Genomic DNA, 27,572 nt, shown 5'->3' with positions numbered 1-27,572 from the left:
TTCAGAGTATGATTTCACTCATTACTAACCTCAGAGTCCTTAATAGTAGTACAAGTATGACCATCCATCAAACTCCTAAGCCCCGCCCCCTGACAGGTGCCCCTCCCCTTTTAGACCGGATGTCCCGCCTTAGACGGAAGTCCCGCTGCCGGAGGGGGGATTTCTCCCATCCCGTAAGGGTTAGGGCTCTAAAACCCCTTCCTATTGGTCGAGGGTGGTCTGACGCAACCCTAGAGGGGTCATGTGATCCATGTCAGGTGACCATTCTTTCCGGAGGAGGGACTTCCGGCAGCGGGACTTCCGTCTAAGGCGGGACATCCGGTCTAAAAGGGGAGGGGCACCTGTCAGGGGGCGGGGCTTAGGAGTTTGATGGATGGTCATACTTGTACTACTATTAAGGACTCTGAGGTTAGTAATGAGTGAAATCATACTCTGAAAAGCTTGACTCTATGTAAAAAATAAAAACAAAAAAATAAAAGACCACACAATTCTACTTTCTAAAGCAGATAATCTTGCCTGCAAGTTTGCGGAGGTCACTAAAGCAAGAGGTTTTAGGCAAAAGGGTGTCAACTCTCGCTTGGCAGCTGAGCCTCAATGTCCACTCTGCAAATGGGGCACTTCTTGTTTGTGATCAACCACTGATTCACGCACACTTGGTGGAAAAGATGCATACACGGCAGGAGCCTATGAACAAGCGGGGAGGGGGAGAGACGGGTCAGTAATTCACAAGCAAGTGAGGCTGACTGGAAACAGATGTGTATCATTAAAAACAGAAAAGGCAGCTCTCTCTCTCTTTTTTATCTCTCTCATTTTATACCCCATGCTTCTTGTTGTTTATTCGTTCAATCGCTTCCGACTCTTCGTGACTTCATGGACCAGCCCACGCCAGCGCTTTCTGTCAGCTGTCGCCACCCCTAGCTCCCCCAAGGTCAAGTCTGTCACCTCCAGAATATCATCCATCCACCTTGCCCTTGGTCGGCCCCTCTTCCTTTTGCCTTCCACTTTCCCTAGCATCAGCCTCTTCTCCAGGGTATCCTGTCTTCTCATTATGTGGCCAAAGTACTTCAGTACCCCATGCTAGCAAACACATTAAGGGAGGTGTCTTCATAGGGCTGTGGCATTTCTCCCTAGAGTGACAGGCCTCGTGGCACAAGGATGACATGGTGCAAATTAACTTTGTGCATTGTTGCATTGCACCATGTCCTGCTTGTTCATCCCTGGCCGATGGCTGGTTGGTGACTGTGTGAACAGACTGATGGACTAGATGGACCCTTGGTCTGATCCAGCATCAGGGCTCTTCTTATGTTCTTATGTTGTGTCTATTCCCCTTCCAAGTCACAGCTGGACCACATGGGTTGGGCTTACAGGGCCAGTGATTAGTTTTTGTATGAGTATGGTAGGAAGCAACACAGATGGACAGAGTCCGAGTTCCGTCCTTCCCTGCAACACTCTCATTTCAGAGCCTTTGCTAGACCTTGCGAGTATCTCTGACACCATGTAAGTCAAGAGAACAGAAAACAGAGGCTGAAATTCCTCTCTATAAAGTGTGGTGATCTTATCATTATTATTATTATTATTATTATTATTATTATTATTATTATTATTATTATTTATTACATTTCTATACCGCCCAATAGCCGGAGCTCTCTGGGCGGTTCTTGCAGTTCCACTGAACACTTCAACATCAAAATTACACTTAGATGTTGAAGTGAAACGGTACTGAGAACTGATCTCAGGATCTAATGGTGCAGAAATCCCACCATCGGCTGCCAGAAGGGCAGAATACTGACAAAAGGGACTGCCACAGTTGTTAGTTAACAGCAGACGTCTGCAATCTGGAAGACTGTCAAAGGCACGGCTGAGTTATTGCCACTCTGTATCTGCGGTAATGTTTAAATGCGCCGTAATCTTACACATCAATTGCATACAGCCGGCATCCTCTCACAATAGCACATTCCTGGCCGCACTGGCATGCATTCGCTCCAAACGGCTGGAATGACACATGAGGTAAGGAGCATTTAAACATTGCCATGCAGAGCACCCCCATGGGGAAGAACCTTTAGGCAACCCACAGTGGAATGGTGGCAACCTTGAAGCCAGCCTTTGCTCTGCTTTGGGACTGCAGGCTCCTGCTGTTGGTCAAGATGACCTAAACCGGCAGCATAAATATCACTGGGGAAAATATTACAGTCATGTTAACAGTATATTCTGATGCCAGTTCATTACAGCACATGATCTGTACTGGCACCAACAAAGAAGGCTGCATCTGTCTGAATTTCCAAACACATCTGGCCAATTTCAGTGTTACATAGAACATTTTTAATGGCTTTTGTTGCTATCTGCACCTAGTCCAGGTTATAAGCCCTGCACCTCAAGCACTTGGATTTTATTTTTTATTTACCTGACATCTTCACCTTCCTCTAATATAGATAAACAAATGGTACACTTTTCCTCTGTATCTTCCTCAGTTCCTTCCTCCCCATCTTGTTTGCAGTGCAGTTTCCTCTGTGAGAACCAATCAGTTGTTACCTTATTAGCAGAGATGACATTATTGGCAAACTGAATAAGATCTGTTTTATACACAATACTGCTTCTTTTATAACAACCAGAAGTAACAACATTTAAAGTACACCTCCCCACAACACGGAAGATTAACAAAATGTGACCATTAGACTAAACAGACTTTATCCGGCTGACCCCTGTATTCCCAGCCTCCCCACAACCATTTTAACAACCTACTAAGCTGCAAAATGTAACATTTCGGAAGCAGGTTAAAAAGGCAGAAATTAAAGGGAAAGCCCAGGAGAACTACACTTGGGAAGTAAAGTAAGCAGAACAAATGGGCTTGAGTCTCAAGTCCTAAAATGTGCATTGGTTTATCATCCCGGAACAATTGTTCAATGAGGCGGGGGCAACATCATGGATAACGCTGACCTTTGATTAATAAGTTCAGGATGCTGCTCAGCTATAAACTGCGTATGTGGCCACAGGGGTGTCTCACCCCCTGACTCAGTTTGTCATCTGTAGCACTATCATGCAAAGCAGGACTCAGTTGATCAAGTTTCCTGAGAAGCTAAAGATTACTGCAACTCACTCTTGCAAGCTACATGAATAGCAAGCCCCCACGTCCTGTCTGTTTTTGTGACTGTACCACTTGTGTGGGTGATCAAACATCTGAATGCTCCCCAAACTCCCAGCACCCCCCGGCTAGCATTTGGTGAACAAGCTAAACTGCAATCTTTCCACTCGGGAAAGTTGCAGGAGCAGCAACACACCTGTGGCCTGCAGCGGTAAACAGACTGGAAGATACTAACTGTAAAGCTTGTAAACGTGAGTTTCTCATCACCTTTCACCCTTGTAACTGCTGTAGGAGCTTGCCTCAGTCACCCAGTTACTAACAATTCAAATCTTTTAAATGAAAAATATAATCCTCTGGAACTGTAGCTTTGGTTAAGATTTGCAATTTCATTTCCTTGCGGGTAAGGATTCAACGGCAGTCCTAGGTGAGTTGTGCCTACAGGACATCTTTTGTTATTTGGAGCCAATATCTGTGATTCTAAATATTGAAAATGTTGTTTAATATGTACCCTCCCACCCCCCGCCCCTGCTCCTCCTACCCAGACAGACATAAGGGAAGTTATAAAAAATGCTCAAGCACCTCTGAGAAATGCTCACCCTTTTTGTATTTGTGTGGATATGTGCACCTTTCAATCGTTCCTTGGGAAGCTCCGGGATTCACATTTCCTAGACGTTCTTCCAGATGAATTAATTCCTGTAATCGAGGAACCGGCAGAATTTAGTATTTTGGCGCTCCCTGAAAATGGCTATAGTAGTCTCTCCTATTTAATTCACATGCAATTTATTTGAATAGTAGTATGTTAGTAGTTCTCCGTTTCTGATCTCTTCCAATATGGCAGTGGCCTAGCCCGTGGTAATTTATCATGGCTCCTCTGGCTGCCATTGGCTTACCTGCTCTGATGTCATAAAGAGGCTCGTCAAGGGCCAGTATAGCACTTAAGGGCCTCCTGAGACCTTAGAGAATCCCAAGGTCTGTGAGCAACCTTCATGAAAACGGATCCCCCTCATTCCCCTTGACTTGGATCCGTGGGTGTTTGAAGGACGCCTAGTTGGTGCAGATCAGTCAAGTTCACCTTGTTGGTGAGTAGCCAGATTAACACTTCTGCTTATGAATGGGATGGTTTGATGCATGTTTATTAAAGGTAACATTATTATAACTGCACTGAGAAGGCTGCACTTCCTGATCCTACTTCAGGATGGACACCGAGGGAGAGGATGGCTTTTGGTTGAAACACAAGTGACCGGTTTTAGTCCCCGAGAAAACAGACTATTCGAAAACCCTTCCTATACAATGAACTAGCACATTAAGAGTTCATTAACTCTCTGCATCTGATACCTTAATCTCTCTCCTCCACATAACAGACTGCAACTGTCAGAGTGCCCCGGTTTCACTTTAGTAAAAGGAGCTCAACAATTTAGCACCAACTGTCTCCTTCTCCAAGCCTTCTCAAGCAGTACTGCGTCTTGTCAACATAACGTATTTCTTGCAGTGCGTTGTCCTTTAACTGCCACCTACTTTTGCATAATCCAGAAAGACCTGCCCTAGATTTTAGCACCTACCCTGTCCCCATAGCACAATAAAAGGTCAATATATAAAAAAATAAATATTAAAAGAATCCAATTAGTTCGACATTTAATTTTGCAACGTGCCCCGTCCCCGCCCTTATTCCCTCAAGCAAAGTTTTCTGCCACGTAGCCAGGTTTATTCTATTACAAACCTCAAAATTGCCCCTGAAAGGGCCTCAATCCCCACGTGGTCTCACCTCTCTTGCTTTCTCAACAGCCATTTGATAGCTATTTCAGGTAAATTAAATACCTCTGACATACAATGTTCTTCAAAAGACGCTTCAAGGTGCAAAATGTCCAAGACAGCCATTTATACTTGTGATGATGCTATACATCAGGACAAACAACAGTTTCTGCCAAAGCACCTCACAATCTGCTTGCTATGGGTCTTAACTTCTAGCACGTGAAAAGTTGGTGGCATTTGCATTCTCATGAAACGTGATAGCAAAACAGGAATTGATGTATGGAATTCGCACGTTTTTCCCTATCTAGTTCAGGCACCTAGGTGCTGAAGCCATGTTATTAGAAAGAGTTCTCCAGCTACCAAGTTCACGAAGAACTGCTAAGGATCTATCGCCAGCGGCCTTTTCTTTTGCATAAGCTGCCTTCATTATTTCCAAAACAGCACTTCGAAAATCAAAGGGAATGAAACCTGCCCCTAAACCGGAGAGAGGTGGAGATTTTCTGCAGTCAATCTCAGAGTCTGCCAAACTCCACACATACCTGCCTGTACGTAGGTAAGCAACAGCGAATGACTGCCCTGGCTTGCAGCACAGCTTTGCCTTGAAACTCAAAAAGTTCTCTTGCCATTATCACCACCAGGTATAATCCTAGTCTTAAAAGGGAAACATAATTCCAAAACCACTTCAGTAGCAGAATGACCTGGAAGATAATCATACTGAACTCCCTTGTACTAATCAATGGGTAACCCAGCCATCCAAAGCTAGCTATTGAAATAAGCCAAAAACCCAAAAAAAATCAGATGCAGAGGGTCAATGCACTGCTGGAGAATTTAAGTTGGGTATTTCCTGATTTCAACTCAGAAATGTGTCTGTCTTAAAGCCAATAAAAATCCCTGCTCGCTCTCTGTTAGAATGTCCATTGTGCCTTGCAAAATCTTCATCCAGATCAAAGTTAATAAGTAACAAAGCTTTAAAGCAGGCGCGATCCGCCGGGGGTTCTCTGGCAATGTCCCCAGTAGACGTCGCACAGCATCATCAGTAAGTGACAAAGACGGGCAGAGCTTGCACGGTTATTCTTCTTACCATTAAAGGAAGGGCACCGATTTGCAAATGGTGAAGTCGAGGAGGCGTGTGATAGTGAGGGTGTAACGGGCCTGGCGGGTAGGTAGCTGCTGTCACTCCTGCTTCGATTCCCAGTTCCCTAACAGGGGAGCAGAAAGTTCACTTTTAGTCAGGCTGCTTCTCACTGTGCAGTCAGCTGACACCTTAAACCATGGCTTTAACCACGGTGGTTAAGCCAGAAAGCCAAGCTGTGTTCAGAAGACACCTTAAACCATGGCTTTAACCACGGTGGTTAAGCCAGAAAGCCAAGCTGTGTTCAGAAGACACCTTAAACCATGGCTTTAACCACAGTGGTTAAGCCAGAAAGCCAAGCTGTGTTCAGAAGACACCTTAAACCATGGCTTTAACCATGGTGGTTAAGCCAGAAAGCCAAGCTGTGTTCAGAAGACACCTTAAACCATGGCTTTAACCACAGTGGTTAAGCCAGAAAGCCAAGCTGTGTTCAGAAGACACCTTAAACCATGGCTTTAACCACGGTGGTTAAGCCAGAAAGCCAAGCTGTGTTCAGAAGACACCTTAAACCATGGCTTTAACCACGGTGGTTAAGCCAGAAAGCCAAACTGTGTTCAGAAGACACCTTAAACCATGGCTTTAACCACAGTGGTTAAGCCAGAAAGCCAAGCTGTGTTCAGAAGACACCTTAAACCATGGCTTTAACCACGGTGGTTAAGTCAGAAAGCCAAGCTGTGTTCAGAAGACACCTTAAACCATGGCTTTAACCACAGTGGTTAAGCCAGAAAGCCAAGCTGTGTTCAGAAGACACCTTAAACCATGGCTTTAACCACGGTGGTTAAGCCAGAAAGCCAAGCTGTGTTCAGAAGACACCTTAAACCATGGCTTTAACCACGGTGGTTAAGCCAGAAAGCCAAGCTGTGTTCAGAAGACACCTTAAACCATGGCTTTAACCACGGTGGTTAAGCCAGAAAGCCAAACTGTGTTCAGAAGACACCTTAAACCATGGCTTTAACCCTTTTGCTTTATTCACCGTGTTTAAAGTCGTGGTTTAAGGTGTCTTCTGAACGGGGCCATTCATTCTCCCCCAATCACTAGGATTGCCAGTGAAGTCCCTCATGAGTGTCCCCTGCCGCTTGAACTATGTGAGTGTGACCTTAACATCTAGTGCCCTTTTGATGCTGGCAACCTGGAACCAGAACAGATGAAAACCTATTGCAAAGAGCTTCTAATTAGGCTTTTGTCTTATGCAAAAAAAAATGAGAAAAAGGCATTTTGTCGTGACGCTCTGAGTGCACCTTGCTGAGGAGTAAAAAAATGCAGTCATCTAACTAAAGTAAAAACCATGCTGGCTTTCTTCCACCGCAAGCTATTTTTTTATTGTTTTGAAGCTAAAGCCTATAGGCCATGTAACAAAGGGGGTCAAAAGCAGCTGAAGGGAAATCTGTAGGCGTGATAGCATGGGGAGAGTGCTATGCTCCTACATGCCACCGGGCAGACTAGAGACGCAACCGCTCCATGCTCAGAGAGGCCTGGCCAGTTTCTGCAGTGCTCGCTAGAACAGCACTCCCCACACTCGGAAGTTGACTTGTGACACACTTGCTCCCTAAATCTCCCCAGTGTGAGATGGGCGAAAACTCTTAAAAGGCAGAGCCTGCCTCACAGAACTGATGTGAGGATAAAATGAGAAACTCCACCCAGCTCCTTGAATAAAAGGCAGGAAACAAATGCAATCATGCTTTAAAAACAAACAAAAAAACCTGCTATTTAAGGATGAACCAAAAACAACAACAACCCGCCCCCCCCCCCCGACTTCAAAGAAGCAAGCGCGTGAAAGTTATTGCATTTGCCAAGTTGATGGATTTGGAATAAATTAGGTGGGGAGCGATCAACAGGGGAGACTTTGCTATGATGCCTTCCAAGACAAAGGCCTTGAGGTACGTTTTGCGACCGTGACGTAGGAGGAAGCAAGCTTTACTAACCAGGCGGATCTCTCTGGCGCCTGGCGCGGGTGCGACGACATCGTCTGGGGTACATGGATGTGATGCCCGTGGCCGTAGTTGGGATGCATTCGGTGAGGATGTGGTGGAGGCCGTTCGTGTGCTCGCCTGTGGGGGAGGGGGAGAAAGCAGGAGCGTCACAGGCGGATTACAAACACAAGAGCGTCTCTTCTTGTCCTGGCAAACCGTTTCCCTTTTGCGTACTACTTCACACCTTCGCTTCTCCCACACCTGCACAGTCTGTCCGCCTCTCATTTGCACATACCCCTCACACCTCTATACCTCAACCAATGTCCAGTCAGGTGCGCACAAAGGTGGAGGAGTCAGGAGCAGAGAGGGGATGGGACACTCGTCATTTGGCAAAACGGTGAAAGCGTAAGACTGTACAGAGGCTTTGCTCCGGTGCTAAAATACAGACGTTGAGCACATTGCTCAAACGGACATGGCTCCAGGAATTTGTGCAATCCTCTTCTAAAGCCATCCAAATTGGAGGCCCACCACTACATCTTGGGGTAGCAAATTCCACAGTTTAACTACGCGCTGTGTGAAGAAGTCCTTCCTTTTGTCTGTCCTGAATCTCCCAGCACTCAGCTTCATGGGATGACCCCTTTGGGTTCTAGTACTATGAGAGAAGGAGAAAAATGTCTCCCTGTCCACCTCCACATCAAGTAAGGAGATCTACCTTCCGCCCACCCCTGGCCTAAAAGCTTCCGAGGCAGCCCTCATTTGGATCACCACTCCTCCGCCCCCTCTCCACCTCCACTCCCCACCCGATAGGAACGGCTGTTGCCTATCCCTCCTTAAGAGGCTGGAGGCCACCTGGCCCTATAAGTTAAGAGAGCCGGCCATGCCCTACTGACGTACGTTGGGTGCTGCATCATTCTCTGCAGATGGACCCTCAGCCGCTGGATCATTCACGCGGGTGCAGCCTCTGGGCCGAAGGTGCCGTGGCAGGGATATGATGGGACAGGGACTGGTGGGTGGTGGGCAGGGGCTGCGGGATCAGGGCCGCGGCATTGGCCAATGGGTGGGGCGGGGGCGGAGGGGGGACGGGGTGGGAGGCGGCATGCGAGGAGATGGAAGGGTGGAAGGGGTGGACAGGGTGGGGGATGACGTAGTCTACTTGAGGGGGAGGCTGCGGGGGCTGCGAGGGAGCTGGGGGAGGGGGGTTCCCGTGGGAATGGGGGCAGGCGGCGGCCTGATGGTGAAGCGGTCGAGTCAGAGACGCATCTGAAAGTGGAGCGGGGGAGAAGAGGAGTAGGCGCGGTTAGTCCCCTGCAGCGGTTCAGCTCCAGGGTGGTCGGCCCCCGTCTCCCGTTCTCCTGCCCCCGATGGCACCCCCCCCAAATGGGATGGGCCGCACCCACTCTGGCACCAAGACGGCGGAGGAAGTTTCCCGGAGTTCGTGCCATTTTGGGGGATCTCGGCAAGCCCTGGCGGCAACTCAGGGGAACCCCAGGGGGTGGCAGGGCCTCCCCCACCCACTCCCGCTGTGGGCTGCAGCCCCACTTACAAGGTGCGTGCATGAAATGCCGGCAAGAGGACAACGAAGCCTGGGGTGGGGGCGGAGGCTGGGCCTGGGCCACCAGGTTGGCGCTGTATCCGTCAATGGCGATGGGCTGGCTCGGAGCAGCCCCGGCCTGGTGCCCGTAGATGGCTGTTCGGGAGGAGGACCCTGGGCAGCAGGGGTCAAAGGCCGACGCTCCGTGGAAAGAGCCGCTGCCGTGATTCCTGATGCCGTTGCTGCTCAAGTCTACCGGCAAGGCCTGCTGCAGCGGGGGAGGCAGGGGAAAAGACATGTAAGTATCTTGAAACTGAGCCCGAGCGTCAACCACCTGGTGTAAGACAGCACAAGTGTGTTTACTATGGGCCAATTCAACCCAAGGGAAGCAGCAGCTTTTTCCTTTGAGAAACTCAAATCCCTTTGTGAACTAGCCCAATTCAACTAATTTAAGGAAGCCGACTTGATCTCCAGAAAGACGCCCCCCCCCCCCAAAAAAAGAGCTGCATTCGGTTTCAGAAATAAGAAGCGCCTTCTCGGATCCCACCCATGTCTGTCTTGGCTAGTCAGAATATGCAGGCCGTGCTTGGCAGAAGCTATGACTTCTGCCAAGCAAGGGGATGGGAGAAATTTGGGTGTCCTCGCCCAGTGCCCTTAGACTGGGCCAGTCAACTCGCCATGGCTGCCGCTTGCCCAATCCCGTCCCTCTCTCCACTATCATCTCTGGCATCTCTTGCCTCAATTCTCCTGTAGGGAAGCAAAGAATTCTGGAAAGGGTTTGCAGAAAAAAGGGATGCGGGGGGGGGGGATATCCGATTTATTCTGCAATTATGCAGATGAGGCAGGTAAATATCTTAGCTTAAGGATTCCTGAAGACAGAATGCCTTCATGGACACAGAGCGCCATTTAGAAGGAAGGAAGCCCAGCTTCCTCTGCGTTGCTTTTGGGGTGACCAAACGCAGACTTCGTGGCTTTCAGTGCTGAGCTAACGTCTCAACCTCACCCTGCTTAATGTCCAGCCTGATGAAGAGTTCTACAGAACACAAAAAACTTGCTCGCTCCTTCATGACATTTTGGTCGGTTCTCATAAAGGTTTCACCCCAACCATGGTTTGGGAATTTCACTTTACTCCGGCACTCTCTATGTGCCTTATTTCATGGAGGCTGGCTGGGAGAGAAGACATAAGCAAACTATTACTTGAACCTAAAGGATTCCTGGAAGACCAAGGCTGCAATCCTAGGCGGAATCTCTTGGGAGTCAACATACGGCATCATGATCCCTCCGTTACAACAAGTGCTGTGTTTAAAGACGCCGAAGGAATTCATAGCCAGCGGGAGATTCTAGGCCTGTGCTCCATGCCAGAAGCAGCATTAAGCACAGCAGAGAGAAAGAGAGAGAAACAGAATATTGCACAAAACCCTTCAATTGATGGAACGTCATCAACTGGACTTACCTGGTCGTGGTAAGTGGTGCCAGAACTGCTGCTTGGCCCGCCAGGTGCCGGCACTGGAGGAGGCCTTTCGACGGGGCAGCTGGCCTCGCTGAACGGCGGCGAGAGCGGGACGCTGGCGTGGGGGTTGTGGGGGTGGTGCTGATGGTGCTGGAAGTGGTGGCTGTGCTGCTGGAAGCAGCTGGCGTGAGGGTGCCCCAGGCCGTGGTGGCTCTGCGAAGAGCCGCCACACGGGGAATGCTGGGGGCAGCACGAGGGCAGCCTTGGCATCGCCGGAGGGCCGGGTTCCAGTGTTGCACTTGAGGCATTTCCTCTTGCGTCGTCTGGGATCGGGAAGAAGAAAAACACCGCTGAGCAGGGCTGATAACAAGGGCAGCGGTGGAGAAAGGGAAAGCCGAACCTCCAACCTCTGCAAACGGCGCAACTGGATGAGAATCAAGCGCAAGTGCGCCAATGTGGCGATCTGGAGTGCCCCTGGTTTGCTGTGCCAGCCATCCAGCCAGGGCCACCTCCAGGATACTCCATTCCATTCTCCCTCCCACTCGGTTTTCAGTTTCCTCCCCCAGCCCTCCATCAGCCTCCTGTGCTCAGTCCTCATGCTTCCATCAAAGTCTACACTCAACAACACATCCAGGTCACGGCAAGCCCTTCTTTGCCTGTCCATTTCCTGCCTGCATCTGCCCTCCAAGGCTGCCTCATTCTACAGCTCCTGGTAGCACACTGCAATAAGCAAGCAGGACTCATTCTTCTGTCCCCCCCCTCCCCGCTCACCTTTGCAGTGAGACCTTCCTGTTTGCTCCAACCCACACTTATTCCCTCACAGAGCCCCGCCTCGGAGCAATTAAAAGCAAAGCACCAAGGGTGAGCTGGTTTCAAAGGCATCTCACCTTCTAGGATGAAAACCAGACAGATGGACTCTGGATAGCAAGATCAGAGGCAAACCTGCCTCCAACACATGTGGGTGAACTGCTACAGCAAAAGGACCTAAACTAACCATGAAAATACGCCTCCTTCTCCTCCTCCTGCAAGGTTCACCTGTATACCTGGAACACTTGCATGTTCAAAAGCTTCCCTCTTGACATCACCCTTGTGGAAAACCCAGCACACACACAAACATACATGTGGGCCAGTGTCCCAGATATTGACATGAAGCTTCCATATGAACTCTGTGCGCACCGCTCAGAGAAGTAGAATGGTGGATCCAATCTCCTATTTATACCACAGTGTGGAACTACAAAATTCAGTAATGGCGTCAGTAATTGAGATGTGTCGATCAATTCACCCCATGGCTTTCAAACTTCTACCTCTAATGGGGAGGGGCTATCACAGCACCTGCTTTGCACACAGGTTCACATTCCTGACTTTTGCAGTTCAAGGATCTCCTGCAGCAAGGTGAGGGGGAAAAGGCCCAGAGAATCACGGCTTTCCAGAGCAGACAGCTCTAGGCTGGATGTCAACTAAAGGCATCCTCACAAGTTTAATTCTTTCCGCAGGCTTCTGCCTGCTGTGGGATTCCTGCACCTCTGCTGTGTGACACAGCTTTCCAGGGCATGCTCAGGTTTGTACCGGGCACCCGAAAGGCATATTAAGGCTCACCAGCAGTCCATGTGAACTGGATGTAATAATGATGCAATAAATAATAATAACATTCACCCTGGAACACGCCCACACTGTCCTGTGGCTGCACATTGTAATAACAGACAAGCTGTCATTCAGGGAAACTGGTTTACCATTGATCTTCTCACAAAGAAAACCCAACGTTCTTGAAAATCACAACTTGCAGGCTCCAGTGCCGACCAGGTATCTACCAAGGCATTCCAGGAATGTTAAGAATTGCATCTTAATTTTTATTTCCTAGCAAGGTGTAACCGTCAAGCAGCCAGGCTCCACAAGGATCCCTGGTAGAGATGCAAAATTTCCGGAAATTTTGAAGCCATGGAAAAAACCCATTTTTTTCCGGGGGGAAACGAAAATTTTCAGAAAAATTGAAATAATGCAATATTAGCACTTTTTACAGATTGAAAGTCACTTTGTTACTTTAGTAACATAAAATGTAATTATGTCCAAGTTGGTTTGGCATAAAATAATTACATTTGGTATATTAAAAGTACAGTGTATGCAAACAATTATTACAAATTTAATTTACTATTTATTTTTTTGGTAACAAATGGAGCTGCAAGCTCCTGAACTGTTAGGAACACCTGAACTGTAAGGAACCTCTTTGGTTCTGCCGGTTTATGAGGAGCAGGCAAAACACAATTTTAAAAAACAACAACTAAAGAAACCACCAACATTAGTAACAAAGAAAATTATTTATGTCTCCGCTAGTCCTCCAGTGTCAAGACATCAAGCCCCCGTTCCCATAAAAAGAACTGAGAAAAAAGGGGGAACCAAGATTCAATGAATACGCATGAAATTTAATCAGACTCATTTTCTAACCTATAGCTATCGCTATTAGTTTCAGTCTCTGCTTCAATGGCAGTGCCCCCCAGAGGCAGAAATGCATCTGGCTCTTGCATTTGAGAGTTGTAGTCTCAGTTTGCAACCTAGGACTTTCTTGTCCTTGGTGCACAGACACTGTAATACTCTGATACTGTACAGTTTTTAGAAATCATTTGGAGAAGTAAATATCTGAACACCTTGTCTTAAACATTTTATTCATCATGCTAAAATAAAACATCCCGTAATCCATTTTTTCTTCATTTTTTTCAATTTTTCGAGGAAAAAAAGTTTTTCCCTGAATTTTTCCGTTCCCCCCCCCCCCCCAGGCCTTCACATCTCTAATCCCTGGACAGTCAAGCTCGCTTCAAGAGCCGGGGGACCCTGCATTTATTGTCCCAATACAATTGACAATTCTGCTCCTTGTACTGGTATCTCAAAATGTCTTCAATAAAAGGGGGGGGGGGCTGTAAACAGAGAAAGAGAATGGTGACCCCAGAACTCCTGTGCTTCTCTAGCAAAAGGCTGCCTTACATTTTCAAAGCAACAGGTTGCAATCACCATCTTCTTTCTGGCAAGCCAACATGTCAACCCATGGCAAAAGTATGAGCTCTTGTTCCGTACCTCCTGCCGAATTTCCAGCAGTACCGCTGTTGGTGAGAACAACCAAAGGCTCCGGTACCAATGAGGACTGGCTGTTGGAGATGCTAGAAACTACGTCAGAGACCTGCTCTGATGTTGTGGCATTGGGACCCCCGTCCGAAGCAGAATTCGCAGCCTGGGAGTCCACTCTAGAGGAAGTTGTTGGCACAACAGTTGGCTCTATATACAAACAACAACAAAACCCCAGATATTCAAGCAAGTGGTTTGTAAACTCAGAACTTGTTTTTTTAACATACATTATGGGACAAACAAAAGATAATAGAATCATAGAAGAGTAGAGTTGGAAGGGGCCTATAAAGCCATCGAGTCCAAACCCCAGCTCGATGCAGGAATCCACCCTAAAGCATCCCTGACAGATGGTTGTCCAGCTGCTTCTTGAAGGCCTCTAGTGTGGGAGAGCCCACCAACTTCCTAGGTAGCCAGCCTGGGCTTACTCCTTTGCTGGCTTTGCCCCTTTTAGTGTTCTTTCAGCAGCGTGCTTAGGACCATTACAACAGTTACACTGATACTTTTACCTTCACTAGCTTTGCAGATATTCTTATCACTAACAATTAGAACAGCACATAGCTTATGAGTAAGCTGTCAGAAGAGGTGCTGAGTGGAGACCAACATCAAGAGGCCGAGCATCTCCTGGTATGAACCTACATGGACACTAGGACCGTTATCTGAGGCCCTCCCTCCTCTGCGTGCCTCCTCTAAGGGAGGATTGGAGGATGACAACAAGGGAGAGAGGCCTTGTTGAGGTTTATTTCTGTTAGGCTTTATTCCCTTTCCTGTTTAGTACAAAGTCATTGGATTATATTAGTTTACTTGTATTGTTTTATTCCATTTTGCATGGATTGATTTATTACATATTTACCTATTGACACGATGGTTAATATGTAATTTTTCCTATTGTGTTGTTTTGAGTTATATTTACTGTGATTCATTTGATAACTTGTGATATGTTTTCGGTACAATCGTGTGGAAAAGCAGCATACAAATAAACTGCTGCTGCTGCTGCTGCGCTTGGGCCTCGTTTCCAAATAAAGAGGTATACCCATTCTTTGCCAAGGATGCAGGGAGGCAGCAAGAGCCAGCTTTTGAGATAATGCTATTCTCCCCCAAACAAATATGGGATGTGCCACTGCCCATGGAAGTGAACACATTTGGGGGCTACCAAAATTGTCCAAGTTCCAGTTTTAAGAAAGGTTTTGACAGATCTCAACCAAGCCCTATCAGGTCTTTTTGGCCACATTTCTTATCGTTAGAAGGAACGCCATGCTTTCACTCTGGAGGGCAACCTCTCCCCTGGTTTAGACACGGACTGAAAGGAAACCTGCCTCTCATCAAATGTGCTAGAGGGAGATGAACGGGACTCCAGTCCACAAAAACCCGTGCCATAATACATTTGTTAAGTCTTTGCCATTATCTGTTGCTATGCCCTATATATACATCCCCTAGACAAAACATTCTCGATTACATTCTTCGTTATCTTTCTCACCGATCCCTCCTTGAGCAAATCTGTATATTGCTGGCTGGCAATAATGTATTAATTACTGATCTGGTTGCAAAATTCGCCTTAGCTGCAAGTAAGCTAGGCACTAAGACTTCCAACACGTTTCATAATGGAGATTTTGTTCTGATACATGTACTGATCTAGTTCCCCACTCACGAGTTCTTAATGTATGTTAATGTGATTTTTATCTTTATATTCCATGTGTGTTCATTATTTTCATTTTACACTATATTATCTATTTTTAACTTACTTATTTATTTTAGCGTATCTTTTTACTTGTTTTTATTATGTCGAATTGCGATGGCTTATCACTTTCAGTAATAAAGATTTCATTCAAATTCGTTAAGTCTTGGCCATGAGACTCTTTGTTGTATTTGGGGACAGGTATGTATGTAGACATAGGAGCAACCCGTGGGGCAGTACCTAGTAGGGCTGCTGTGCTCCGCTGTTTGTGTTCCGCCAGCGGCTGCTTGTGCAATAAGGAAAGCAAGCCCCGAAACAAGCAGAAATACCGCATTTTCCGGCGTATAAGACGACTGGGCGTATAAGACGACCCCCAACTTTTCCAGTTAAAGTATAGAGTTTGGGATATACTCGCCGTATAAGACTACCCCTCTTCCAACGCACACCAAATAAAAATTAATTCAATGAACAAAAAACCTACGGTTTATAAAACAACGTTAAGGCCGTACACTTTTCCACCAAGCACCAAAAAGCGGGGAAATTGGGAGTTAAGGCTCGCCAGCCTTAACGCCACATCCTCCCTAAGGAGGCAGAAAGTACCAGTGAAATTCTCATTCTGCCAAAGCAGATAAACCATGAGGACAGGATGGAGAATAGGATATGCAGAGGTGACTGTGGGGTTGTGGAAAACTGATGGCGAACAACTTAGAGCCACCTACTTCTTTTTTTGTTTAGAGCAGCCCTTCCCCAACCTGGTGCCCTCCAAAGGTGTTGGACTACGACGATCCATCATTGCAAGTCAGTATGTCCCATGGTCAGGAATGCTGGGACAGCAGGATGGGGAATGTAGGGCGGTGCCTCCAGGCAAGCCCCCCCACCCCACCCTGCTTACCTGCTCTGTCGTCGTTGGGCCCGGGCTTGAACTGAGCGCCCTGGTGCACCTGGAAGCAAGGCCACACTTGCAGCCTTGCTTCTGGGTGGACCCAGGGGCTCAGTTCAAGCCTGGGCCAGGCGACGACGGAGCAGGTAAGAACACCCCCCCCCCCACACACCTGGCCCCTTACCTGGACCTGCTGCCACCGCTGCACAAAGTGTGGCAGCTCCAGCCAGCCCCCCTCCTGCCTGGCCCCTTACCTGGAGTCGCCACTGCACAAACTGTTGCGGTGGCAGCTCCAGGCAAGCCCCCCCGCACCCCACCACTTGCCTTCTCCGTCATGGCCTGACCCGTGCTTGAATCGAGCCCCTGAGTCCACCCAGAAGCAAGGCTGCAGGTGCGGACTTGCTTCCGGGTGGACCAGGGCGCTTGATTCAAGCCGGGGCCCAGCGACAACGGAGCAGGTAAGTGGGGTGGGCTGGGGTGGGGGCTTGCCTGGAGCCGTTGCTGCAGTTTGCACAGCAGTGGCAGTGGGTCTAGGTAAGGGCCCAGGCAGGAGGGGGTTGCTTACCTGCTCCGTCGTCCCTGGGCCCAGGCTTGAATTGAGTTTCCTGATGGACCAGGGTGCTCAGTTCAAGCCCGGGCCCAGTGACAATGGAACAAGTAAGTGGGTTGGGGCTTACCTGGCAGCAGGGCCAGGCAGGAGGGGGTGGGGTTTCTTACCTGCTCCGTCGTCGCAGTCCAACACCTTTGGAGGGCACCAAGTTGGGGAAGGGCTGCTCTAAACAAAAAAAGAAGTAGGTGGCTCTAAGTTGTTCGTCATCAGTTTTCCACAACCCCACAGTCAACTCTGCATATCCTATTCTCCATCCTGTCCTCATGGTTTATCTGCTTTGGCAGAATGAGAATTTCACTGGTACTTTCTGCCTCCTTAGGGAGGATGTGGCGTTAAGGCTGGCGAGCCTTAACTCCCAATTTCCCCGCTTTTTGGTGCTTGGTGGAAAAGTGTACGGCCTTAACGTTGTTTTATAAACCGTAGGTTTTTTGTTCATTGAATTTCATGGCTTTTTGTAAAGGATGACGAAAGCCCTGCCCTCTTTTAAATGCGGTCACTGTAGTATGGGTCCTGCAGCTTTCACTGTTGTGATGAAGAGGGGATTTCACCAGGTTCTCCATATATACAAATGACACCTGGTGAAATTCCCTTTTCATCACAACAGTGCAAGCCGCAAGAGCTATACTAGAGTAATCAGATACAAAAGAGGTCAGGGCTTCTGCAGCTTGCACTCCCTCGCCCGCCGTGCGCTCACTTACCTCCCTTCACTCACCGCCTGCTCCAGGCTTCGAAGCCAGGACGCTGGGGTTGGAGGCGGAGGCTTTAGAGTAACCCACCCGCGAAAAGACACTGACAATATTTGCTAGAGGAGGCAGCCATTTTCTCTCAATGTTCCAATATAGCTGATATAGTAAGAATGATGGAGACAAGCTGGAGAGGTTCAGAGGAGGGCACCCAGGATGATCAGGGGTTTGGAAACGAAACTCCATGAAGAGACTGAAACAACTGGGCATGTTTAACCTGGAGAAGAGAAGATTGATGGAACCAATGACCTAGGGAGGTTGTGGCCTCTCCCACACTAGAGGCCTTCAACAGGCAGCTGGACAGCCATCTGTCAGGTATGCTTTAGGGTGGATTCCTGCATTGAGCAGGGGTTGGACTCGATGGCCTTATAGGCCCCTTCCAACTCTACTATTCTATGATTAAAAATTAATTGCTGTGATTCAGGGGGCTATGACAGTTTTGTTCGTTTATTTATAAGGGTGGAAACGGTACAGTAACTTTCAGAATTGTATCAAACTTATTCTCAGAAGCTATTCAGTGCCCCAATGTATAGCTGAACACCTAGAAACTTATTCCATTGACAATGTGATCCAGACATCCCATGATAAAAAGTTGGCATGAAATATTTTTTGCAAAACTAGCAATAAATCATTATTTATTATTACATTTATATACCTCCCCATAGACAAAGCTCTCTGGGTGGTTTACAATACATTTACCTCATTACTTGAATATAAGGTTTAAATAATATCTGAACCTGGCCCAATGGTGCAATCCTATGCATTTTTAGACAGAAAAGTAAAAATCCTACAACTCCCAGCATGCCTCAGCCAGTCTTGCGGGTTGGGGCATGCTGGCAGTTGTAGGCCTCACCCCCTCTCAACATGCATAAGATTACACCCTTATGGACTTAAGAGTATTTCTTCATCTACCCCAGTGATGCTTCCAGTAACAGGATGCAAAAAGAGAAAATATTTTCAATGTATTATTTTAATTATTATTATGCCCAACATGTTTCAGAATGAAGAGCTCATTAACTTTTGTAAACTGCCCAGAGAGCTTTGGCCATGGGGCAGTATGTAAATACAATAAATAAACAAATAAATTAATCAGGGGGTAATCTTTACAAACCCAAATTCTAGGAAGCAGATAAGCCAGCTTCTAGAGATGTGATCCAGACCTCTTCAGAAGGGGGAATAGTGTTAATCCAGACCTCTTCAGAAGGAGGAATAGGGTTTTGGTCAGTCTAAATTGTCTCCAGGGTTCCCTTACTTAGGGTGACCAACTGTCAGGATTTCCCCGGATTTGTCCTGGTTTTTGTTCTTTCCATGGTGTCAGGGGGGATTTTCTATAATTTTCAATAATGTCCAGGAATGACACACCTTCCTCTTTAAGGCTGCCATTAGCATGGCAGGAGGGAGTGACATGCTTTCTTGAGGCACATCATTCTCCCACCCCGAGCTCCAATTGAGGTCTTAAAGGGGAAAGTGGGTCATTCGTGGACATTATAGAAAAGGCCCCAATTGGAGTGGATGGTGGTGGTGCAGAATGAAATCCTTTCCCCTCCTCCACTCCAATCGAGTTCTTTAAGGTGGCGGGGGAATAACGTACTTTCTGCAGGACTCAGAAAGCTGCTTCCCCCCCACACACGCTAGGTGTCCTCTTTTTTGGTTTCCCAAATATGGTCACCCTATTAAATGTGTGCTGTAAAATCAGACATGTGACCAAGGCTATGTTTGGGTGGGCACAACCCCTTGGTACTGGACACGCCCCCTTGGGGGCGACCATGTTGTCCTCCTTTTTGGTTTCCAAAATATGGTCACCCTACCTTACTCAGTTCCTCAGATCACAAAGAGCGCTTTGCCATGGATTCCTATGGACAAGTATGGTTCCTCTATAGAGCTCAAACATGTCTAAAGTGTCCTATTTTTAAAGAAAGACTGTATTTTAAAGAAAGCCTTCTCAAACCTCAGAGAAACAGCCTTTTTTTTAATCTTTAAAATAAAAAAGGCTGCAAAGGGAGTCTAGAAGGATCACGGTGGTCTATGAAGTAATGTTTCCTGAAGGAAGAATATTGCCACAGTTAAAATTGAAGTTCTTAAATAAATAAATAAATTATTTTAACTTAATTGCTTTTCCTTCACCTAAGCAAAGATGAGGTTCTAATACAATCTCCAGTGGAAAAGAAAGAAACTGCCATTGTATTCCTGCATTGAGCAGGGGGTTGGACTCGATGGCCTTGTAGGCCCCTTCCAACTCTGCTATTCTATGATTCTAAATACTGACATTTCTGCTGCAAACTAATGCCTGCTTTTGTTTGTTTTTAAAAGAAAGTCTGAATCATTTTACTTATAATAGAAAAGGATGGAACTGCAAATAGCCTAAAACTGTTTAAAATTAATATCTAGACACACAGAACCATAGAATAGCAGAGTTGGAAGGGGCCTACAAGGCCACTGAGTCCAACCCCCCCCCCCCCGCTCAATGCAGGAATCCACCCTAAAGCATCCCTGACAGACATCCCTGACAATGTCTTAAGAGAAATATTTTCACAGAGTTTTATCCATACACACACCCAAACTCCCCCAGTAAGACTTCGAGATTAACACTTCAAAGGCTGGAATCTGTACAATTTTCAAGCGTGCAAGCTAAATACAGTTCACACCAGCACCCATGTACCTGCTTTTGCAGTTGTCTTGCTACTGCTGCTGCAGCACAGAGCTACCAGCTTTAGACATTGTTGTTTTGCAAACCACCTTTGCAAACCACCATGTGAGTTTAAGGGGGAAATTGCATTTTTTTTTGCAAATTAAGCACAATTAAAGCAGGATGCATGAGAGTACTTCACAATAAAAGCTGATTTTAAGGTGGAAAACTTCTGAGTCCTTTGCATGCAATTTGCAGTGATTCCAAGGTATAGCGCTGGCGCTTCTCCCCCCTCCCTTCTTGGAACCTGAGGCGCATGCGTGAGCTTATCGGAGTCCCATAGGCTAACATTGGACGCAAATAAATTAATAAAAAATCAACGGAAGCAGATATTTTAAAAAGAAAGGCCATTCCATCAATGAGGAGGACAGGGGAACACAATCCCATCAATGGATTGAAAGGTAAGGGTCCCAATTTGGCGCTATAAGTGAGCAAAAAAAGGTTGCCAACCAGTAAAACGAAGCAGATCTGGACAGACATACTGCCCCCCCCCCATTTTCTGCTTTAAACTCCCACCCAGCCCTCAATATTGCAGGAATCTCCCTGAAACACGCAGGGAATGTAAAGCCAGCATTTCTTTCTGGCAGTACCGCGTTTCAGAAAGATTACTGAAAGATTTTTTATTTTAGGCTGCTAGGTTGACCCACCCCCCAGCAATTCCATTTAACATGGCGGAATGCTCGTTTTACTGACGGTCCTTAACTACAGGAATCACAACTGTGTTCCTGTAAAAAACCATCAAATTTGATTTCAATCCTATTACCTCCTTCTCTGCCTCTGAGATCTCACACACACACGCGCGCGCACACACACACACACAGAACACAGACCTCCGTCAGGAGTTGCTCGCCCCCCCTCGCTCTCCTTCCTTCCCTCCCTCGCGCTCTCTCACTTTCTCTCTCTCTCTCTCTCTCACACACACACACACACAGAACTCAGGAGCTCGCGCTCCCTTTGCCTGCCTCAACCCCCGACACCCTCAGAACCCAAACAGTAAGTTTGGAAGTTACAGCACCCGCCCTATAAGACGGCACCCAGCGTATAAGATGACCCCCAACTTTTGAGAAGATTTTCCTGGGTTAAAAAGTCATCTTATACGCCGGAAAATACGGTACTTGCTTTCAGATTGGGGCAGCTCCCTAATGTGAGCTCCGCTGATCTGCCCAGTTCCGGAAACAAGCAGAGGTAGAAGCAGCTCGTGGAGAAGAGATCATCTCTGAAACATGTGACCCTAACAGGCAGCCCTGAGGTTTCTCCCCTTTTCAGAATACCAATGAGTTTCTCACTGAGAGGCGGACAAGGATCCGCTGTCGCCGTTACCTACCGTCTTCGTCCACTGTGAGGTCCACCACTTCTGCTGCACTCTGTCGCAGCGGCTGGATGACCGTGGAGATTCTACTGCGGTTCCGCTGCTCTTGCGGCCGCGAAGCATGGGAGTTCGAACTGTGGCCCCAGTGGGACCTAGAATGCCCAAGTGATGAACGAGACCTGGCAGAGAGAAGACAGGCTCTTGAAATGTGAAGGGAAAGCTTAGCTTTACCATGACAGGCTGGTTAAGGAGGCCACTTCTGCAACCTGGGAGGTTCAAATGATGGCCACCGAGACGGGGTGTCCCCCTGAGAAGACCCAGTTCCCGAGTACTCCATTCTAAATAGGGTCCATCACAGTTGGCATTCTTTACTTTTAGAAACCAAATTAATATAATATTGTTCTGTCAAGGTTTTAATCTGCGATTAACTGGAGACTTTTAATTGCAAGTTGGTATTTCTAGTCTGTATTATTGACCTAATATGATTTTAGTGATGAATGGGTCTTCTTGCCGCTGTTATTAACACCCAACGCGTTGGACAATGGAAAGGTGGCACAAGCTATTTAAATAAAAACGCTTGAATCCACTAACCCACATCGACCAAGTAAATGCCCCGCTATACAGGAGGCCCCACAGCTCAATAGCAGAGCACATGTCTCGCACAGAGATGGTCTCAATCACCAATATATCCCATTAAAAGGATCTCAATCAGCAGAGATGGGAAGGAGCTGCTGCCTGAGCCTTCCAAGAGCTGCAGCAGCTGGAATAAACAAAACAGGGACAGATGGACCAGGGGTCTGACTAAGGCAACTTCTTATGTTCACCAGGTGGATGCAAAGCAGTGAAGATTGCTTGAGACTTTATAAACAGTAGTTCAATTAGCTATATGCCCCAGGGAGAAGAGCAATGACTTCCATGTCAGTAGTTGCATCTACAGGTAAAAAAAAGAAAAAGAAAAAGATCAAGTGACAGGTGGTGGGGAAGACCCTTCTCAGCCTAAAACTGCAGAGAGCCGCCACTTGCCAGAGGAGACCACTCTGAGCTAGATGGACAAAGCATCTGACCTGCTCTAAGTCAGCTTCCTAGGCGCCTAGCTGCCCAAAGCCACTGTGCAAACTGCTATAAAAGAGCAGAGATGTAAAGGAATGGGTAGGGAATACTGTGAGCGAGTCAACTTTGAAAAATGTTTTTCGGGGGAGAAGCACTTTGCATGCTTGTAGAAGCAATCCACTTTCCCTTGTTCTTTCAACCAGGAAGCATCCAACCACATGGGCAGAGCCAGCAGCGCCTGGCCTTACCCTGCCTGTTCCAGCCATCATCCCCAGCCTGGTTCCTCATTCTTGCTGATCCCGATTTCTGCTTTTCTCCCTCTCTCATTCGCTCTCTCTGTGTGTAAGTGTATACATCACCTGCCTCCTTAGCCTGATCTGCCTTTCTAGAGTTGACCTCACCTTGCCTTTCCAATCTACGGTTCCATCTTGTCCCTCGACAGTTGCTATGGCCAGACTACCTACTAGGGATGGCCCAGGTCATCTTCTGCTCCTCCTAAGAGACCCTAACAATATGGGGGGGGGGATGAGACTCATTTTTCTCCCCATGACTTTTACCCTACAATACACCAGTATTTTACAAGCCCCAATCCATGTCAACCAACTAGCCATATGCATATTAATGTTGCAGATTTAGCATTCCCAAATGTTCAGTTCATTTAAGGCCTCAGTTGACCTGGTCTCACCACGCTCACTCACCAATGCTAGTCCCTTCTGATATGTCTGACCCACTTTAAAATGCATTCCAACTGGACAAAACCTTGTTGCCTTATTTTATAATCGTAATCAATTACAGGACTAACTTTTCATACATTTGAGGCCCAGGAAGGGCCCATTCTGGAAAGCTATGAAGAAAGCCTATAAAATGAATTGTGTGATAACAGACTCTGTGTGAGATAGATATGTGACAAGATACTTGGAAATACTTTTGAGTGTAACCATAGAGCAAGCAAATTGTGGTTTCAGGCCGAAGCCTTGCGCTCCCTTATGTCCACTGTCTAGCAAACATACTTTTTATTTGGCACAGATTCTGTCTCCGTCTGGAGCCGCTTTTGTGGCCGAGAACCAGTTCTGCTCGACGCGTTCAACAGCGCCTGAGTATGCCTCACAGGGGCGGTCTCCTTGTCCTCATCGGACGTCATGGTGTCAGAGTCATGGAAAGCCTGGACAGAAACAAACACAAGACATACAAATTACTCTTAGAAAGCTGAGCAATGCAAAGACCAGCTGTCAGGGAGCCACTAAGAACTTCCTGGTAGAATTTACTACTTCCCTCTCGTAAGTTTGCAAGAAAAGTCTGTAGAAATCAAGGGTTTAGCGTCTACCTTTACAGGAAGTAGCCTTGTGATTCTTTAAAATCTGTATTTCACTCAGTACTTGCCACAATCCCTGGGTTAAACAAATCTCAAATGAAATGAAGCAAAAGTACAAAGAGAAGCAAGGAAAGGGAAACTTAAAATTGGAGGAAATCACTAATATTAATTGGCTTTCTGCAAAGAAAACACTCAAGGTTTTTAGCACTGTGTTAAAATGTAGCTGATTTGGGGGATTGGGGGGGAGGTAGTTCACATAATTCTAAAATTTGATGACAGCTAACAAAAAGTAGCGCACAATGAGCTTTAACGAAAATCCAGAATACTTTCCCAATAGAGAACTGTTGAACTGTGGAAAGTCCTGAAACCATGGGAAATAATGCCCCACAGGACAACTAAGTTGTAAAAACATTCTTGGAGAATTTGGATTTGTTGAACTGAAAGCTACAGAGATGTAGGGAGAAGGATGAAGCCTACAAGAGCTGGGACTGGCTATGAAGTGCTCTCCACCCACCCACCATCAACTATTGAGAACCCTACCTGGGCACACATGTTCAGACTGTTGGAATCCTGGAATAGGATTCTGGTTATGTTTCCATTGATTTGCTAATTGCTGAGGAGCTGGAAGAATCAGAAGACTCAGCAGAAAACTTAAAGGTCAACATTGCACCTGGACATTGAATGCTGTAATTGAATGATTGGTAAACTGATTGTCTTCAATTAAGGGTTGCAAGCAGTTGCATCAATGTACAGTTAGCCTATAAAAGTAAATGTATTTCCATGTACATGTATCAGAAATGATCAGAACCACTCAGAGATGTATCAGAGCTGTATTGACTGGCCGTTTGTAAGTATTTGTTATCTGTGATTGCCATAACTAAATTATATTTTTATATGCCAGTAAAGGTTTGTTTAAACCAATTCAAAATCTCAGTCTTAATCTGTGTCTTTGCTGACTCTGCTGAAAAACCGCTGTAATACTCTGCTATAAAGGTTATTGGCCAGAAGCCCAGTCTGTGCAATAACTAATAAGGTTGTAAAACCACATAACCCATCACAGACAACATGCTAAACCATGGTTAGTGAGAGTGTTTAAACCATGGTTATGTAGCCACCATGGTTAGTAATGGTTCACATGACACACTAAGTCATGGTTTACTTGACACGCGCTAAGCCACAATCTTTAGCTCAAAACGCTTAAGCATCATGGTTTAGCGTGTTGTCTGAACAGGGGCACAAACACACCCCTTTTCTTAGGTGTTTCATAGGAACTGTGAACACATTTCCAAGCTTTACCCATACCCATGATGTCTAGATGCTTGCCCTTCCCAGAAAGAGGATCTGGAGGATTCTGCGTGGCCAGACAGGCCTCTACTTACAAGGACATCAAAAGGGGAACCTGCCACGGGCGAAAGGCTATTTGGGGTCTGTCTGGGATGCAGACCTTCCAGCGTCCTCTTGCTCCCATGATAAGTACTCATCTGCTGCTGCTCATCATTTTTCCAATTAGCAGTTGATAGTTTTATTGCCTAACAGAACAATAACAGCAGAAAGACCGAAGACCAAGGAGTAACGAAGGAGCGTGTTACCAGACTTACCATCCGCTACAGTGCACATCTGGTGTGGCGGCTATGAAAACCCAGAGCGCTAGCAACTCTAGTTTAATGAGCAATTAAATTTCAAAGATGTTAATGGCTTTCCTTCGCTTCTCATGTGCCTAATAGGGTTGTGCCAGCTCTAACAAATTTTTGCCCACATCCAGTGACTTCTGTTCCCTACGCTCAGAGCAAGCTCTATAATCCAGTATCTCCAGACCTTGGTGCCACGTGCTTTTTCTTGGCAACTACCCTAGACTTACAAGGTTTGAGGCAGCTGATGGATCTGTCCGGGCTGCAGAAACACCTTCAAGACTGCAACCCGTCTACATTTCCTTTCATCGTGAAGCACCTCATTAAAGCCGCACAAATGGTATCTTTATGGCTCAGCATTTTTACATATAAAAACCAAGAGGCATTCTGGGGAACTGTATATTAACTAAGGACACAATCAAAACTGCCCTTTCTGCCTCTGATACCAAGCAGCTGGGAGTGCCTCTTACCAGCTTCCACCAGGTTGCTAACAGCAACCCTCTGTGCAGAAGGAATACACAGGCTTGACTTCTGTTTTCCGAGCCGAGTCCTTTTCCTTCGCAAGGGCGAGGGACCTATTGAAATGGCCTGCCCATGGAGGCTAATGGAGCGCAATGGGTTCCAGAGGGCTCTGGGGGATTTATCTGTTGGTAGGGCTGTTGAAGACCTGGTCATTCTGGAATGCAGGGATGATCTGGGCAGTTGCATTATGATGGCAGTTGACCAGCACCCTCTCCCTGGAATACACCTGACTTGATTATGGAATGAGCTCCCCAGAGAGGCTTACCTGGTGCATACATTGAACTCTTTTGGACACCAGGAGAATACCTCCTTTTCCCAGGCATTTCATTCTTTCAGTTTCTGTTGTTTAAATCTGTTACTGTATTTTAAATTGTTGCATTGCTGCCAGTTTATTTTTTTAAAATTTTTATACTGCTGTTTTAAATTTCTATATTATATTTTATGGTTTTCATTCAACCACCCAGAGAAAATTCCCACGTGGGAAGCAGGATGCTGGCCTGCCTAGGGCCTGCTTTGATCCCAACTAGCAAGGCTGTTCTTATGGATTTTGTATCGGATTCAGTCAGACTTCCCCAACTGGGTGTCATTCCCATAATTCTCAGCCAGCATGGCCATTGATACATTGGCACATACCAGGTTGGGGAGGGATGGATTGCCTAAATTCATGGTGGGCAGGCGTTCTCGCTGTTTACTAATAATAGCCATAATAGCTCAATGGAGCCTCCTTGTTAACAAGCAGCATACCTTAGTCGTGGAAATGAACAAGAGGAGAAGGCCGCCACGTTCATGTTCTGCTTGTGTGCCTCCTGCACTGCTTAGCCACTGTAGGAAAGAGGGAGGTATCAGCAAAAAAAATTTTTTTGGGGGGGAAACCAAGGTACATAAGTTGGGGGGGGGTTAAAGGAAAAAAACTTAATTGGAGGAAAGTAACCTGAAGCTGTCCAATGAGGACTGAGCATGCTCAGTGGGCATGGGATGGTGGCTGCCTCTTGTCTGTCTGTCTAGAGCAGTGGTTCCCAAAGTGGGCGGTATTGCCCCCTTGGGGGCGGTGGGATTGCATAGGGGGGTGTTAAGAGGCAAAGGGACGGCAGGGGGGCGCTGGCAGGGGGCGCTAACAGGCAAAGGGGCGGCAGGGGGGCGCTCGAGGTGGTCTCTCCAGAAGGTCCTAAAACCCAGGGACCGAGCAGGAAAGAGCGGC

At 46.9% G+C, this 27,572-nt stretch overlaps 1 protein-coding gene across 1 annotated transcript; it reads right to left on the bottom strand.

Moving 5' to 3' along the window:
- Positions 1-414: 414 nt before the first annotated feature.
- LOC134409743 (E3 ubiquitin-protein ligase Arkadia-like) lies at positions 415-24,053 on the bottom strand. The gene is given in 14 exon segments (XM_063142641.1): positions 415-684; positions 2,402-2,505; positions 3,659-3,772; positions 4,797-4,819; positions 5,368-5,371; positions 5,910-6,027; positions 7,883-8,008; positions 8,765-8,813; positions 8,816-9,130; positions 9,414-9,669; positions 10,855-11,174; positions 13,915-14,112; positions 21,878-22,041; positions 23,923-24,053. Coding segments are annotated over 14 exon segments (2,040 nt in total). The 3' UTR covers positions 415-566.
- Positions 24,054-27,572: the final 3,519 nt, after the last annotated feature.

This window comes from Elgaria multicarinata, chromosome 16, assembly GCF_023053635.1.
Source record: "Elgaria multicarinata webbii isolate HBS135686 ecotype San Diego chromosome 16, rElgMul1.1.pri, whole genome shotgun sequence".
In the NCBI taxonomy this organism is placed as follows: domain Eukaryota; kingdom Metazoa; phylum Chordata; class Lepidosauria; order Squamata; family Anguidae; genus Elgaria; species Elgaria multicarinata.
This window is presented reverse-complemented; position numbering and strand designations above follow the sequence as displayed.